This window comes from Heloderma suspectum, chromosome 1 (genome assembly GCF_057233095.1).
Source record: "Heloderma suspectum isolate Gila_16-S chromosome 1, 16-S_ref, whole genome shotgun sequence".
NCBI classification, from domain to species: Eukaryota; Metazoa; Chordata; class Lepidosauria; order Squamata; family Helodermatidae; genus Heloderma; species Heloderma suspectum.
In genome coordinates, this window is record NC_139458.1 from 103,432,973 (window position 1) to 103,448,973 (window position 16,001).

The following is a 16,001-nucleotide window of genomic DNA, read 5'->3' on the forward strand; positions in this document are numbered from 1 at the left end:
GATCAATTTTATCTGCAAAGTGCCTTGCCAAAGCTTCACAGGAGGCTTTAGAATGCTCCAGTGGTTCCGGAGCCACAGAACCAACCAGGCTCTGGACCACTTGGAACAGCCTCCTGGGACAGCACTCTGCAGACGCGATAGAGGCAGCATAATATTCCTTTTTTGCTGCCTTCACCGCCACGTGATAGGCTGAAGATACAGCTCTAGCCCGTGTCTGATCATCTTTGGAGTGAGACTTCCACCACCGGCGCTCTAGCCATCTCACCTCCTGTTTCAGAGCTCATAACTGCGGATTGAACCATGGTGCAGTATGAGCCCAGTTCAGGGAGAGAGGGCATTTCGGAGACACCCGATCTAATGCCCCAGTGATTGCGGCATTCCACCCACCCACCAGGGTCTCGACCGAGTGGCTGTTGGCATGCTCCAGAGAATCCCCAAGCGCGTTCAGGAATCCATTTGGATCCATAAGACGGCTGGGGCGGACCATTTTAATGGGTCGCCCACCCCTGCAGAGGGGTTGTGGAACTGAGAAGTCCAACATCAGTGATCTGACCATGACAAGGGGGTGGTGGATATACCCCCGACTTCCAGATCACTCTCCGCTTCTCCAGAAACAAACACAAGGTCTAGCACATGACCGGATACATGGGTGGGCCCAATTGGAATAGGGTGCAGCTCCCAGGAGGCCATGGTCTCCATGAAGTCCTGAGGTGCCCTTGTGAGGACGGCCCCCGAATGTACGTTGAAGTCCCCCAACACCAACAAGTTAGGGGACTGCACATGCACATCAGAGACCACCTCAAGCACCTCAGCCAGGGAGTCAGTCATGCAGCGGGGTGGACGGTACATGAGCAGAATCCCCAGACTGCCCTTCGGGCCCAACCTCCAGTACATGCACTCAGCAACCTTGGTCTCCTGGAGAGGGGTTCTGGTGAAGGCCAAGGACTCTCGATAGATAACAGCCACTCCCCCTCCTCAATCCCCAGCCCTCAGCTGCTGTGCACACGAAAATCTGGCTGGACACATGGCCGCAAGAGTTGGAGCAGTGGCCTTGGCCAGCCAGGTCTCCATAATACATGCCAGGTCTGCACCCTCATGCAGGATCATGTCATGGATGAGGGAGGTTTTCTGGGTAACAGACCTGGCATTGCAGAGCAGCAAACGAAGGCCAGAAGATGGAGTCACACCTCCCCCAGCCATCCTTTGGCTCTGGACAGGCCTGGAGCAGGGGACAGGTACTACACATCTCTCCTTTGTTCCCCTTACCTGGCATGGCCTGCCCCTAGAGCTCCACCAGCACCTGCCGCCCAGCCTTCATATGTTCTGGCCCCCAACAGTCCCCCCACTGCCTCCATCAGGTGGACACATGCCCCCTCACTCCTGCCTATCAGGCAGGCTACCCACCCCTAAAAACACAACAGACTCCCCCCAAAATTTAAAAACATTTTAAAATCCCCTTTAAAAATATAACCTCTCAGGGAAGTGAATCCAGATTCTTTGCACATGCAAGGTCTCCAAGATGTGCCAAACATCTTAAAATGTGTACTTACTTGCACAACACCACCCATTAGCGATGCTGCTACAGCCATTGAAGTACAGAGCACTCCAAATACTATGCCTTAAAAAACCAAAACAGTTGGAAACGATCAACAGCAATGACTCCAGACATTCAGATATATTCTCATGGGGTTCTGAACAAGTGAAAGATAACAGTGGGTTGGTTCCAGAATTTGCCCCTGTCTGCAGGAGCTCCCCTTGAATGGAGTCCCATTCAGGATGTTCCGGGCAGCAGAAAGGAGTGGGATGCACTTTTCACCAATTATTCCTCCCCTCCAGCCACCAGGGCCACCTTCCACACCATTCTAGAGAGTCCCCCGACCCTCCAGAGCAGATTTTCATAGGGCATGGAGGCTGCAGGGGGAGAAGGAATCAGCAAAAGTTGCCCCTTCCTGCATGCCACCATGCAGGAGGAAATGCTGCATGGAATTGGAATGCTGGAAATGGTTCACTGGATTGGAAATGTTCTGACTGCAGGTGGAAGAAGCCCTCTCATTCCCAGGAAGCAAATTCTGGATCCCAACTATTGCATAATGTAAACTCAGAGTCTGATGCATATACATTTGCTGACATATTAATGTTGTTACTGTGCTAACTGACATCAGTTCTAGAGGATCCCCTTTGCACTTCTCTTTTGCTTTCTTCATATATTATGTTTCTAGCACATTGGGAGGGGGGAATCGGACCTTGTGTTCACATGGTTAGAAGTAGGATGTGCAAATCAGCAACACCCAAATTCGTTGAGGTTCTTCAAATTCCACCTCAAAGTTCAGTCCACCTTATTTCCCTTCCCAATTGCAAGTTTGTTTTTTGTTCAAACAGGAAAGGTACGCATTTTGGCAAGCATTTTTTAAAACCATACTCCCCCAATACAAATGCACACATTGACGAAAGCATGAAAATGTGCATTTTCCTAAAATGCACATTATTGAAGTGCACATTTTTCTAAAGAATGCATTTTGAAATCAGCATTGTAAACTTGGGATTATGTGATTTTTGCCCCCCAAAATGCATTTGAGTTTGAAGATGCTAATGAGGCAAATTCTGGTTAAAAAAAAGAAGAATCAAAATGAAATTCTTGTATATTCCTAGTTAGAAGCCAGTGTATTTTCCAAATACAGCATAATTTGGGTGTTTGTTCATGGTTCTTATCCTGATCTTGTAGAAAAACTGAAACTGTCCGCCTCACTTCATTATACTTGTCTTACAATATCAATAATATCTGCATGAAAATGCTGAAGTTTAATATGAACAAGACTATATACTAATGGAATTGAAAGAGGCCAGTAAAAAGCTTTCCTGTGCATTTACCATTGATATTTTGACAGTATATAGGAACACACACTTATTACTTCTCCCCCCAAAACCCTTCTAACTTATGGAATAGTTCAAAGGCAGCATGACAAACTTTTCAAGGTTTGAACTTCAACTCAACACATTGCAATCAAAAATGCAATGTTGTAGTCTGAAATCTGCTGTACATAATGCCCCAATTAGATGAAGGCAGTTCTGAGAAGTTATAGAATGGATAATACACACTGTAGCTCAGTACTACTCTGAGTGACAATGGATTTCCAAGGGTCTCAGGCTGGCCTCTTTAAAACTACTGTCAGAAATCCTTTTAACTGGATATGATAGGGATTGATACCCAGAACTTTGATATGCAAAACATGCACTCTGCCGTCAGGCTATGGCTCCTTTCATGATGAATACTAGATGAATACCATCTAACAGAAGAGGGTAAATCGCTAAGGGCACAATCCTATGCACGTTTAGACAAAAAACATCCTACAATTCCCAGCATGCCCCAACCACCACCCTCTTCCCGGAGGACTCCACCCTCTTCCCGGACTCCCATGACATCCCTAGTCTAAACATGCAAAGGATTATGCCCTAAATGTACCATGGGAGTAGAAGTTCAGTGATCTCATTAGACTGCTCATATGTAGCACGGGTATCTTTGCTGATTTCATTTCATTCTGCAAAGTGGTCAATAGATTCATATTTAAATTAATTAACACAAATGCTTTTTCCTCTGGTCAGGCTGGTAAATCTAGTTAATATGTAATGACCCTGTACTAAGCATTCAGCTCAGAAAAAGATACAATACAATGTTTACATAAGTCAGTGATGGATTAGCTATTCCTTCCTTGATTTTACCCAAAATAATAAGTAGAATGGGTGCATGGTTAGCAACATCTCATGAACAAATGAGATCTAATGAACAACATCTAATGAACAAATATCCATTAAATGACCATGTCATCTTTCATACACCACCACCACCACCACCACCACCACAACAACAACAATGCAGTTAGTATACAAGGTATTGCCAAGACACACATTTACAGTCATCTGAATAATGTTTAATGGAAATATCAAGAAGTTCAAAGTGGCAAGATTTGTACTGTCTTGGAATCGAGAAATGACTTGTACATTAATGGAAGCACCACTTTGACTTTGCCCAGTTTAGTAACAGATGTGTGGCCTTGCAGTTAAGAAGAATAAAATCCCTTTACTCTACCTACATAGGCCTTTGCTGACCCAAGTGTTCATACGTTCAGAGAGATTTGGGAAGCAGTACTTGACAAGATCTTCAAAAGTTACAGTTGCCAGAGCATTTATACCTGCAGCCACAGTGCTGTAAAAGCAAACGTGAACAATGTAAGAAGAATTTCCTTTTTGTCCCAATGTGGACTGCACTTTTACAAAGAATGCTAGTTCACATATTAACAATCTGAATGCTGATTCACACAAGCTTGAAAGCTCGCTGGCTTGGGGTTAGGGGGGACCTGCCAAAGGTGTATGCTGCACGCAATTTTAATATGCAGTTTGCCATTTTAAACCACCTCCACAATCCTGATCTTAAAGAGCTTTGTGGTGGTATGATAAAATGTTAGCTGGAATTGAAGAGTATGGTACGCATTCATATGATCACTTCACTGAGAATCCCTCTTCAGCCCCTATTCATAGGGTATAATCACACCTCAATTCATTTTCAGACACAGATCTCTGGGATGGTTCAATTCAATTCAATTTTATTACAGTCGTAGACCAGCAAGTTTGGGATGGTTTAAAGAGAAACTCTGCGAACTGCCATTAATTCAAAAGCTAGCCAATGATTATAAAATGTTGCCTTTTGTGAGATGGTATTCCAGAAGGGGCAAGGAGCCTGAGCAAAGGGACAGTGCCAGGGCTGAGGGTGCCTGGGAAATAAAAATAGCAGTAGTGGCTACAGCTGCGTAGCTCAGGATTTCTCTGCTGAGCACTGGACTCATCACCACCAGCCTCCCTGGCAACCTTTCCCCTGTACAGAGCTTATCGGACAGGTGGTGGTAGGCAGTGGTGGGGACGGCTGGTGGTGCTCAGCCTCATGCTCAGCCAAGGAGAGAAGCAACAAGCAGAGGAAGAGGCTGCAGCCACCAACATCTTTATTACCCCAGAATGCCCCTGTACCCCAATGTACACTACTTGTATGTGTGGTGTGTGTGTGTATCTATGGATGGATAGACAGAGAGACATACACCATTTCATCGCTTTTAATATTTTAACTGTATGTATTTTATTGATGTAAGCCACCTTGGGCGGGCTTCTGCCCCAAAAAGTGGCCAAGAAATATTTTTAATAAATAAATACATTTGCCACACCACACGGGGGGCCTGATGCCAGATTGCCTGAGAATCTAGGGCATGATCCACCCTGTGCCTTGTGCATGGAAATGCAAGTGCATTGCCCTCTGTGAATGGGCTAAAGGGGGAAGGGCAGGCAGAGAAACCCCTTTTTCCTGAAGGAGAAGAAAGCATGTGGTATGTGATCAACTCACTTTATGTTGCAATGATAATTATGATCATGTTGGTAGACTTCTCATTTGTGTTGCAATTGTTAAGGGGCCTTTACTTGGGCCATTTCCTGCTGTTCTCATATCTGTCAAGATATGCTAATCAGGAAGCTCCTTGTGAAATTCTCCAAATCAGCCAACCATGCTCTTGTGCGATTGCACTTTCTTCAGGAAAACAAATAATGCACATTCCATCAAGGATAACTTCAAATTGAACTGTCTTCCCCATGCCATTAATGTATACTAAATAGTTACTATCATAATTTCTAAAAACAAATGGATCAGCCTCTGATTTCACAAGTAATAAATCCAATTGCATCATGTAATTATCAACAGCATGCCATGGACAGTCAACATGAGTTCTTTCTTGGACTCCTTCCCTCCTGCTGAGTGTCTAATCATCACAGATTTGAATTTACAATGGCTCGTAGTAAAAATGAGGAAAAGTGCATTTTAGCACTCTGTTTTTTCTTCAGGGCAAGGTTTCATTTAATTCACACGAACTATATTCTTTGACTTACTTGGTATTTACTACTGCAAATCAAATCACAAAGCTGTAGCTTTTTTCTGCGAGGGGACAATTGTAATCCACACTGCTTTTTTGAGCTTTATTACCACTATCACAACTGATATTACAACTTCTCCTACCTATGCCACAGATCATCTTAGTCCTTTCCATGGCCTTGCTTCTCTTCTGCGCCAGTCTGGAGCTGGTACGCTTGGGTTCTATGAGATTAAACATGCCCATATTTCTCATCACCCCCATCAGCCCTCTTTACTTGGTAGCGCAGCTGATTTCATTACTTGAAGGAGCAAGCCCTTGGTGTATTGCCTTAGCAGAAGCTCTGGTGACATCTTATAGCTCACCGTATCAACAAGTGCTTTCCCGTATCAAGATTTATATGTTCCAAATTTAGAACAATAAACTGTGTTGATTAAGATCTGTGGATACCTTCTGGGAGGGTGATGCAAAAACCTAACATTTTAGGAGAAATGGGAGCATTAGAAAAGTCAGGATGTTAGAATCCATTTTATTAGAAAAAGGAATCTGTCTGCAGCCTCTTAGATCCCCTGCCAGCCAATTTCAGTCATCTGGCTTTTTTTTTTCCCTACCTCTCCTTTGTCCATTTTTTTACTCTCCACACTTGGCTGATACAGTATCTTCCAACATAACTAGATGGTGGGGGAATCACACATTTTCCAATTACTCAAACACATTTTCCTTTTATTTGGAGTCAACATTGTTTGCCTTAACTCTTTGGGGTTCTCCTGACATTGGAGGTTCTTTTAACATGACAATTCATGACTCTCTAGTATTTTAGTACTGAGGAGGAGATAATTTGGTAGTTTTCTAATACATTTAGAAAGAGATGGGGACATCTGTCTGCCAGAGCACACTAGGCTCCGTGCTCCAAGCAGAAAAGATAAAGCACTGCAGCATTTCCATTGCAGAGACAGGCCGGGAGCAAAATGATGCAGCATTTTCAAGAGCAGCATTCCCACCAGCACTGCACTCCTCTATGAAGTTCTGTTTGGATTGCCTGCATGAAATGCAGTATAGCAGATAATACCAGAGTAAAGCCCGTACCTTAGCGTTCCACTGAATGCGCATGCAACAAATAATCCTGGAAGTCCAGGGGCCGAGGCAAAGAGGATCATCACAAAATATGGCATCAGCTGGAAAGGAGAAAGGAAGGAAGGAAGGTTAGGAAAATTATCTCCATCATGGGCATTTTTTGATGTACACATTGAATTGCTGCGCACATGGGGTTGCTCTTCAATTCAGGTGTCAGTGCATAGAATTATGTGGCTAAAAGAATGCATGTCTAATCCTGAGCAAAGCGAATGGAGGTTATGGGCAGGAGACCTGTGTGCACATACCAGGGTCAGTACTGGCTCCAGGATTTGGCAGGCCTCAGGGTCAGGGCAAAGCACTCTCGGTCAGATGCCTTAACCAGGAAGAAGTGTGACCAGCAAATGGAGAATTCTCTCATGCTGCCTCTGACCATCTTGGGTGTTCAGTGCAAAGGAAGTGTCAGGGGATGTGGCACTTTTTGCTGCTCTTTAATCCTAACAAGTTCCCTACCATGCCACCTTCTGGAGCTGACCCTGATCAAAGTTCTGGCATGACTGCTGTATCTGCATGATTGTCTATGGATCATGTTGAATTCTGGCTGGCCTGGAGCAGACCGTGGCAAGCCCCACTCAAAGAGAATTGGAGAAGAATGTGGAGGGCTGGCTTCTACTTGGTGGAAGTAAGGCAGGGCTGTGGGCCAACTTGACCTACTGTGTAATGAGGAACCTAATGAAAGGGTATGAATTAGCTTCTTCAGATACTGGATTTAAGGGAGTTGGCAAATATAGTCAGCTTTTAATATCTCCCCTCCCAAGAAATAAAATAAGAAGCTTTTTCCCCTCTTTGTAACAATCTCCAATTTGAAACCCACCTGGGACTGTATGTATCTACCCTGACTGTCAGAGATCAACACACAGACTGGCCCTCTGGAGTGGGTACAATTCCAGGGTTCCACAGAAGGGGGTAGAGATAATTTTCAGTAGGTGGAACAAGATCCATAGCAAAATTTGGAGTGTACATTCAAGATTAGCATTTCAAACAGGTGTCTATCAGAGCATTTGCTCTGGCCAGTTCCATTTCTATACTAAATAATAGCTATAACAATATTATCAACATAAGTTGCTCCTTTTTTTCTGGAAGGACAGAGATTTGTGCCTGCAGCATGCACACCAAGGACATAGAGGGATTTAACTATTGATATCAATCACTCCATGTAAGGAACTGGTGAGCTGGCCAGGGATATAGGTGCTCTTTGACCTGGAAAACGTAAGGGGAACCTAGTTCTTTACCCCACCTTGATATGTTTAAGTCCCTCCCATCTGGACCAGCTGGTACATTTCTAAGTTTGAATTGAACAAATTAACCAGAGGGGAACTGAACTGGTCTCTCTCTCCATTCCGCACCCCAAAATTAGACTAATGGAGGGGAAGGGCCATAGCTCAGCATTAGAGCACATGCTTTGCATGCAGAAGGTCTCAGATTCAATCCCTAGCATGTCTGGGTAGGGCTAGAAAAGAGCCCTGCTTTGAACCATGGAGTAGGGATGTATGAGAATTTGGAGGGGGTGAAATCTTGATGGATTTTGCTGGTTCGGTCCTAGTGGATTTCATTCTGTTTCCCTCCACTGGCATCAACTTGATCTGGAGCAAGTCAACCCAAAAATCTGGTTTTCAGATTTTTTTTTCATGATGGCAGCAATTTGCACAAGTGGGATTGTGATTTTTTAAAGATTATGTTTAAAAAAATTCAGGACTTTAAATTTGCACAAATGGGATCATAATTATATATAGTTATATCAGTCTTCTTTCTCAAATCTGGCTGTCCACTATGTATTTCCATTGTAAATATCCTTGTCAATTTTATTGTCTCCACACACTACTTCATTTAGCCCAGCAGACCCATAGTCCATACTTGTCAAAGAACTTGTCAATGTCATCCTCCATTTTGGCACTACACACACACACACACACCCTTGCTCTGGAAGTGCGAAGGATGAAACTGACAAGGCTATTTACAATGGAAATATGTATCAGACAGGTGGACTTGCAAAGGACCATGGATAAACAGTTATTTTAAAACAATTACAACCCCATTTGCACACATTTAAAGACCCCTAAAACATGATCCTATTTGTGCATATTTAAAGAACTGGAAAATAATAATAAAATATTTGTCCCATTTGCACAAATTTGAAGACCCAAAAATAATATTAAAAACCCACAATTTGCACAAATTTAAAGACCATAACAATAACAATAACAATAACAATAACAGATCCCATTTGCACAAATCATGCCCCCACCCCAATGTGTCTATTTAATGTGCACACAAAAATACAAACACTTCCAGAATCAAGGGAGGGGGAATCTGCTAAGTCTGCTGCCACTTATCGGAATGGAAACACTGTGAAATCCTGTTGGGACACCCAGCATCACACATCCCTACCCTGGAGAGACACTGCCAGTCAGCGTAGACCAGGGCTGGGGAATCTCTTTCAGCCTGAGGGCCACATTCAGTTTTGGAAATGCTCTGGAGTTCCACATTCCAGTGGTGGGCAGGGTCAAGATAAAGAGGGCAGGGCCATAGGCAAAAGAGGTGGAGCCAAAAATACAAAGACACCAGCATATTTTAGCTTAAATTTCTTACTGCTGATAACCAAGCCTTAGCAGAGGTATTTCAGCCTTTTAGAATGGGGACAAAAACTGTAGAAAAGTCAAGAAACTACTGAACAATTGGTGGTTGGGGGAAAGGGGGTTGAGCCGGGAGAAGGGGAAAGCCATCTGGCGAACCCCGGAGGGCCAAATTTGGCCCCTGGGCCTGAGGTTCCCCACCCGTGGCATAGACAATGTTGAGCTAAATGGACCAGTGGTCTAACTCAGTATAAAGTAGGTTCCTGTGATGTTAGACTGGGGGTTTATGGCAGCCTGTAGCTATTACTTGGTCTCTGGTTTCAGCCAAGCCCCTTGCACTGGTCATTGCATGCAAAAGGGGTGGGAATAACGTTACCTACTTCTTGCTTTTTGTACCTTTCACCCCATCATGCACTGGGATACACATTTATGCTGTAATAGGAACTCAGGTTGCTTTTATATGTCTGATTGATTACTGTACCTGATCAGGTGCTGAAATGAAACCAGCAGTCCAAGGATCACAGCTCCTAAAATGGGAATACATCACCAAGCCACAAAGGACTGCACATATCAGGATGACCCATAGTCCCAGTAAGTTAAGATACAGTGCACTAAATAAAGGGGAAAAGAAAAAGAAAAAAAAGGTTATTTAGGAACAACTCAAGAAGGTAGTCATTCTTGTATGCCACTTGCTTTGTTTAGATCAGAAATCCCTGACATGGTGCCATACAGATGTGTTGGACGATGACTCCTATAGTCCTCATCTTGGGATAATGGGATATATAGTCTAAGACATCTGGAGGGCACCATATTAGGGAAGCCTGTTTTAGATTGTGTCCAAACACATATTAGTGCCCTTTCTCAAAGATTGTGGCAGTCAGATTCACTGTAGTAGTGTTTCACAGCAAATACACAGAGTGTGACCAACAGAAGCAAAGGCTTAAGCATTTCTGTGCAAGGATTGGAAAGCAACAACCCAATCAGGACTTCCTAGCACATGTGCACAGATGTTTGGGATGCACATCTGTTCTTCATACTATGTATTTGCTGTAGGAAAACCTGGGAATCAGATTTGCAGTATGAAGTGTAGAACTAGTTTAAAAAAAAAAAAAAAGCATCTTCTGATTACATAAATGTCCCAATGTTAAATGTCCCAATGTTAAAGACATTTTTAAATGTCTTTAAAAATGTGCTCTCTCTGCAGTCACAAAACCATTTGACTCCAGAGTAATAATAGAAAGTCTAGATGAACCTTCCCATGTGTTAGAAGCATATGTGAGAGGGGTTGTTCCCTCTCCTGGGCCCCATGCCCCCAGCAAAACACCTCCTGATCACACATTCAGTGCCCATGCAAAGGGACCGTACATGTATGGTTCCTTCACATGAGGTGGACTCTTGTTCAGCCTAGGATTCCTCCTTGCATGGAACCTCACGTGCATGTGTCAGTAGGTATACAGCTCTTCATATGGCCGTTAAATGTGTAGCCCATGGGGAATGTGGCTGGTGCATGTGTCACAGACGGGGGCCTGGGCTGTCTGGCACAGCCCTGTAGTCCCCTCACACATTCTTTAAACACAGAAAGGGGTTTGTCTGAACCCCCCTACTGGAAGATTTGCATATTTATTTATTTATTATTTATTTATTTATTGCATTTATACCCCGCCTTTCTCCCTCTCGCAAGGAACTCAAGGCGGCTTACATTATCCTCCTCCTCACCGTTGTATCCTCACAACAACAACCCTGTGAGGTAGGTTGGGCTGAGAGTCTGTGACTGGCCCAAAGTCACCCAGTGAGCTTCCATGGCCAAGTGGGGACTAGAACACGGATCTCCCGGCTCCCAGTCCGTCACTCTCACCACTACACTACACTGGCTCTCTTATGGAATTTGAGAAAAAAAATGACTTGGAGGTCATAGTCCTTGGCCTAGTTGTGAAGGTAGAGGCACGAAGAGGTCTTCTACATGTTAAATTTGAATTTAAGATGGTCAGAATTCTAACTTGTATCCTATTACCTATCCGTATGGAATGTCAGTCACCAAAATTATTGATCCTGCCCAAAGAAGTACACAGGAAATAGATTTTTACAATTTGTTTATTTAGTTAGGCTTCAGATTTGAATTTGTTTTATACAGCAAAAGGTTTTACGCAGGGTGCATTGGACACCAGAACAATTCAAATGCCTGGGCATCTCACAGGACAATAAGTCGTAACGGTCCTCAGGCTAATCTAGTTCATATGTTATGGAGTTGTGGAATAGCAATGCCTTTCTGGTTTGATGTCCTAACCAGGTTCAACATGGTCCTGGAAACCTCATTCAATATAAAAGGTGCTCACACCTTAGTGGGATACATTCCGGACAAATGGGGCTTGGCAGAGGGGCAGGCTGCATAGTTTGGTAAGGCTGCACTAACAGCTCAGCATATTATTCTACAACATTAGAAAGCAAATAAACCCCCAAAGATACACAACTGGATTGAAGATATATTGACTTTAGCCACCCATGAAAAAGTATGTTACACCAAATAACTAAAAGGAAGTAAATTCAAATTAATATGGGTAAACCTTTACTCTTTAAGTACAGAACGATATGAAGAAGAGATAAGACCACCTAAAGGGGAAGGAATGGGGGTTGGGGCGGGGGAGCTTACTGTATGAATTGTGTTAGAAAAGGAACAATATCTAATAAACTGTTAATAACAAAAAAGAATGACTACTTACAGTTTGGCATGCTTTTCTGTTTTGCAGGAAATGCATCTTTGTATTGTGGACTGATTAACTCCATAGATTCCTAACCAGGTAAATGTTCCTCCTACAGCAATTGTCCAAAACGTGTGTCTTCTCAGGGGATCAAAATCAAAGCTACATAAATGAGACACAATGGAGATAATTCATGCAGCCCCAGTAGTTTAAATCTTAAACTAGCTTAGACTGCTGTAACCAAGCACAGAGGTTTGCTTCTTAAATCTCATTTATCTCAATGGGGTTAAGAAGCAGCACTATATGCAGGAATGCAGCAGATAGGACTATACAAATTCACTGACACAACCCCTCCCTTGATTTGCCATTTGGTTTCTTATTCTTACAGAATTTAAACCCCAGTTTTCATAGCCAGAGAACTCAGAATATTTAACTGAAAGGAATGTACTGCATGCAGGTCTCCACTGTGAAATAGCCAACATGTCTAACTTCTTTGCTACCTGATGTTTGCACCAGTCATCTTAAGACACAACTGTGTTCACCCATGTCTTTAAAAAGTAATGTCCGAAGCAGCCCTTAGAGCAGAATAAATGTACATACAAGTACATTTAGATTAACTGTTACACTGAGGCTATAACCTAGGGGAAAGTCTCAGTGAACTTAATGGGAGTTATCTCCAGGTAAATGTGAATTCGACTGGGCTCCACATGTTGGGATGGATCCAGTTTTAGTCATGCTTGGAGTATACCCATTGAAATAAGTGGGACTTAAGTTGGTCATGACTAACTTCAGCCCCATTGATTTCAATGGATATACTCTAAGTATGACTAAACCTGAATCCAACCAACAGGGCCTGAAAGAACATAAGAAGAGCCCTGCTGGATTTGAACAGGAGCCTGGAATCCTGTTTACCACAGTAGCCAACTGATGCCTTTGGGAAGATTACAAGCAGGACATAAACACAACAACCCTAGAACATGATGCTTGCTTGTGAGATCCATTTCACTGGAGGATGTTTAGATATGGCTGGATAATAATTAGTGAATGTACAATGTTCTCTACTTATTGGCATTCACATTTCCCCTGCCTTTTTAATAGTTTTGCTTACTAGCTACCTTAACTCCCCTAGTTTACCACACTCTGTTGTAGTTTCTATGTAGCAGTTCTCTATCTTTATGGTTTGTATAAGAACACAATTTCATTTTTTCCCTTTGATGTGTTTTTCATCTCGCAACCCCCATTTCGTACACACACACACACACACACACACACACACAATTCTGTGTCTGGGCTATTATTTCAGGCTGTTATTAATCCTTGGATTTTAAGTGGAAGAAAATTTGAAGTGAACCCCTTATCACTGCCTTTGTTCTATGTTTCCACCTTTTGTTTGTTATGAAAGCCACTTAGCACTTACATTTGCATCTTTCATTTCTCCTTATTCAAGTTCCTACAATTTCTTTCCTAATTTGAAGCAATTGGTGCTGTCTGGCCTTGAAAAACCTCATGTCTGGTTTTCAAACTTATTTTCTTTCCTCTCTTCTTCCCTTAGATGCACAATGTTTTCATCATTATTGCTTTTATAATTTTGTTTCCTACCCCTTATTGTCCATTGTATTTGTTCTTCCCTATAAACAAATCCCATCACTCTGCTATGTATTTTTCTCTCTCATGCTCAGAAGTTAGTCTGCGTTCAGTCTGTAACCTTCCTTTCTCTCACAACAGCTGCAATGGTTGTGAAGAGTTAGTTGCCATTTCTCAAAGCAACTATATCTCCAACCGTTACTTTCTTCGTTTGCATTTCATTATGCCTCCCACTTCCCTCAGCCTGAGTGGAATGTGAGCCAAAAGCTTCCCCCATCCCCGCATGTATATTGATACTGAGCAGAATGCAAGGGAAGCAAGCATTCCATTTCTTCTTTTTCTTCACCACCCCATCATTTACTGAGACTAGACAGATCAGTTTTCCCAATTTTGACGTACTTTATTAATGGACAGCTTTAAAACAACAACATACACATAAAGTTGGATCCAGATTTGGGGCTCCTTCACATGGAGCTTTTATCCTGCGATTGAGGTGGCTCCTTCACAGACATTTGCAGGCTCTTTACATGACGCCGTGAACCTCCAAGGCGTCTCCTGCACTAAATGTCCTTTGTTCTGTTTTTAAATAGATCGCAGATAATGAGCTATCAAATTACCTCGTTGTGTTCCGCTTGAGTTCTCTCCGTGAAAAGAGGAAAAGCGGCAAGAAGAGGAGCGAGATCAATGAAAGGTAATGGAAGACTCAGATACGGGGAGAAGGAGGGGGAAGGGGGGGAGGAAGCAGGTGAAAAAGGGAGTTGTTATGATCCTGCATTTATAATGGCAGCAGAAAGCCCCATTTTAAATACAGGATTTTAGGCTGGTGTAGAGATGGCCTTAGTAATATTTCAAGTACACCCATTGAAATCAAAGGGACTTAACCTAGTAATGAGTAAGTTACATCCCCTTGATTTCAATAGGTCTACTACTCAAAGTATGACTAAATCTGGATCCAACCCAGTTGATTTTGCTGCAAATGTCCAAGGTACCCCCAAGCTATCCGATCCTCAGTAGATTTCATTGTCCAGCCAGTCTATACACAGAACACGCACATTACCAGTAGGAGGGTGATAGATTTATTCTTCCACTAGGGATGCCTCACTATATGGTCATTTGAGTCCCTTTTATCCAGACAATTATAGGCCACAGAATCCAGGTGCAGATTAGTGTTAAAATAAAAGTGTTCAGTCCTTCTCCAACTATTATTGCAACTAAGTAAAAGGAGCATCTTTCTGAAAGACATTTTACTCAGGGAGTTGCATCCTATTCTGATGGGGGCAGTATTATCCTGTTTTCCCCTTTTTGTGACAAATTCTCCATATATATATATATATATATATATATATATATATATATTAAAGGTGCTCCAGTCCCCTAAGTAATAAATAAGACAGTAGACCTGAGTGTAAGATGCCATTCTGCTTACTCAAACACATTGAGGCGTGATCCATTCTTGGCGTTTTCCCAAGTGTTTACAAGGCCCCCATTCTGAAGAGTTCCTTGAATTAAAACTGTCAAGAACCCAATCAGCATAACGATCAACTGAAAGGCATCTGTCCAGACAACAGCTTTTAGCCCTCCCTAAATCAAAGAAAAACAAAACATATGTGTTTGCTTTCACGTTTAGTATGCTGCAGAGGAAGAAGCAAGAAGCCTGTTTGTAGCTTAAATCTTAGCAAGATCTTGTTACCTTGGATATTTCAGACTTTTTTTCCTCATGTGGTTACCGTTGCCTGAGGGGGAGAGCAGGGCTCTGCTTGCTGGCTCTGCCCCATGTCCCCTGCAGGACCCACCCCTGCCATCCACACAATGCAGCCGAGGGTCTGAAGCAGGGTGCCTGCTCTATGAGCCCCGCTCCGCACATGATTTACAACCCTGTGTGATTAGGGCTGGAAGAGTCAAACTACACACTATGTTAATTATGTAGCATGCAGTGGGGGCTGGTGGGTCCTAGTTCAGTGGGGCAGTAAATCCGCTCAGGGCTTCAGTCAGAACTCTAAAAGAGCTAACCAAAGTGCTGAACCCCATCCCCAAAGTGGGTTCAGCACCTTAGATAGCTCCTTTAGAGTTCTAGCTAAAACCCAGAGCGGATTCACAGCCACCAGTCTCCACTGGTA

At 43.0% G+C, this 16,001-nt stretch overlaps 1 protein-coding gene across 2 annotated transcripts in view; it reads right to left on the reverse strand.

Moving 5' to 3' along the window:
- Positions 1-16,001, reverse strand: part of SLC5A12 (solute carrier family 5 member 12) — a 45,895-nt gene that overhangs the window by 13,439 nt on the left and 16,455 nt on the right. For both annotated transcript variants that reach the window (XM_084852485.1, XM_084852477.1), the window contains exons 5-10: positions 15,311-15,465; positions 12,322-12,462; positions 10,086-10,215; positions 6,987-7,075; positions 4,089-4,201; positions 1,551-1,618 (exon numbers count right to left, since the gene is read on the reverse strand). In XM_084852485.1, the coding sequence (XP_084708611.1) occupies positions 1,551-1,618; positions 4,089-4,201; positions 6,987-7,075; positions 10,086-10,215; positions 12,322-12,462; positions 15,311-15,465 (696 nt within the window). The remainder of the gene's footprint in view (positions 1-1,550; positions 1,619-4,088; positions 4,202-6,986; positions 7,076-10,085; positions 10,216-12,321; positions 12,463-15,310; positions 15,466-16,001) is intronic.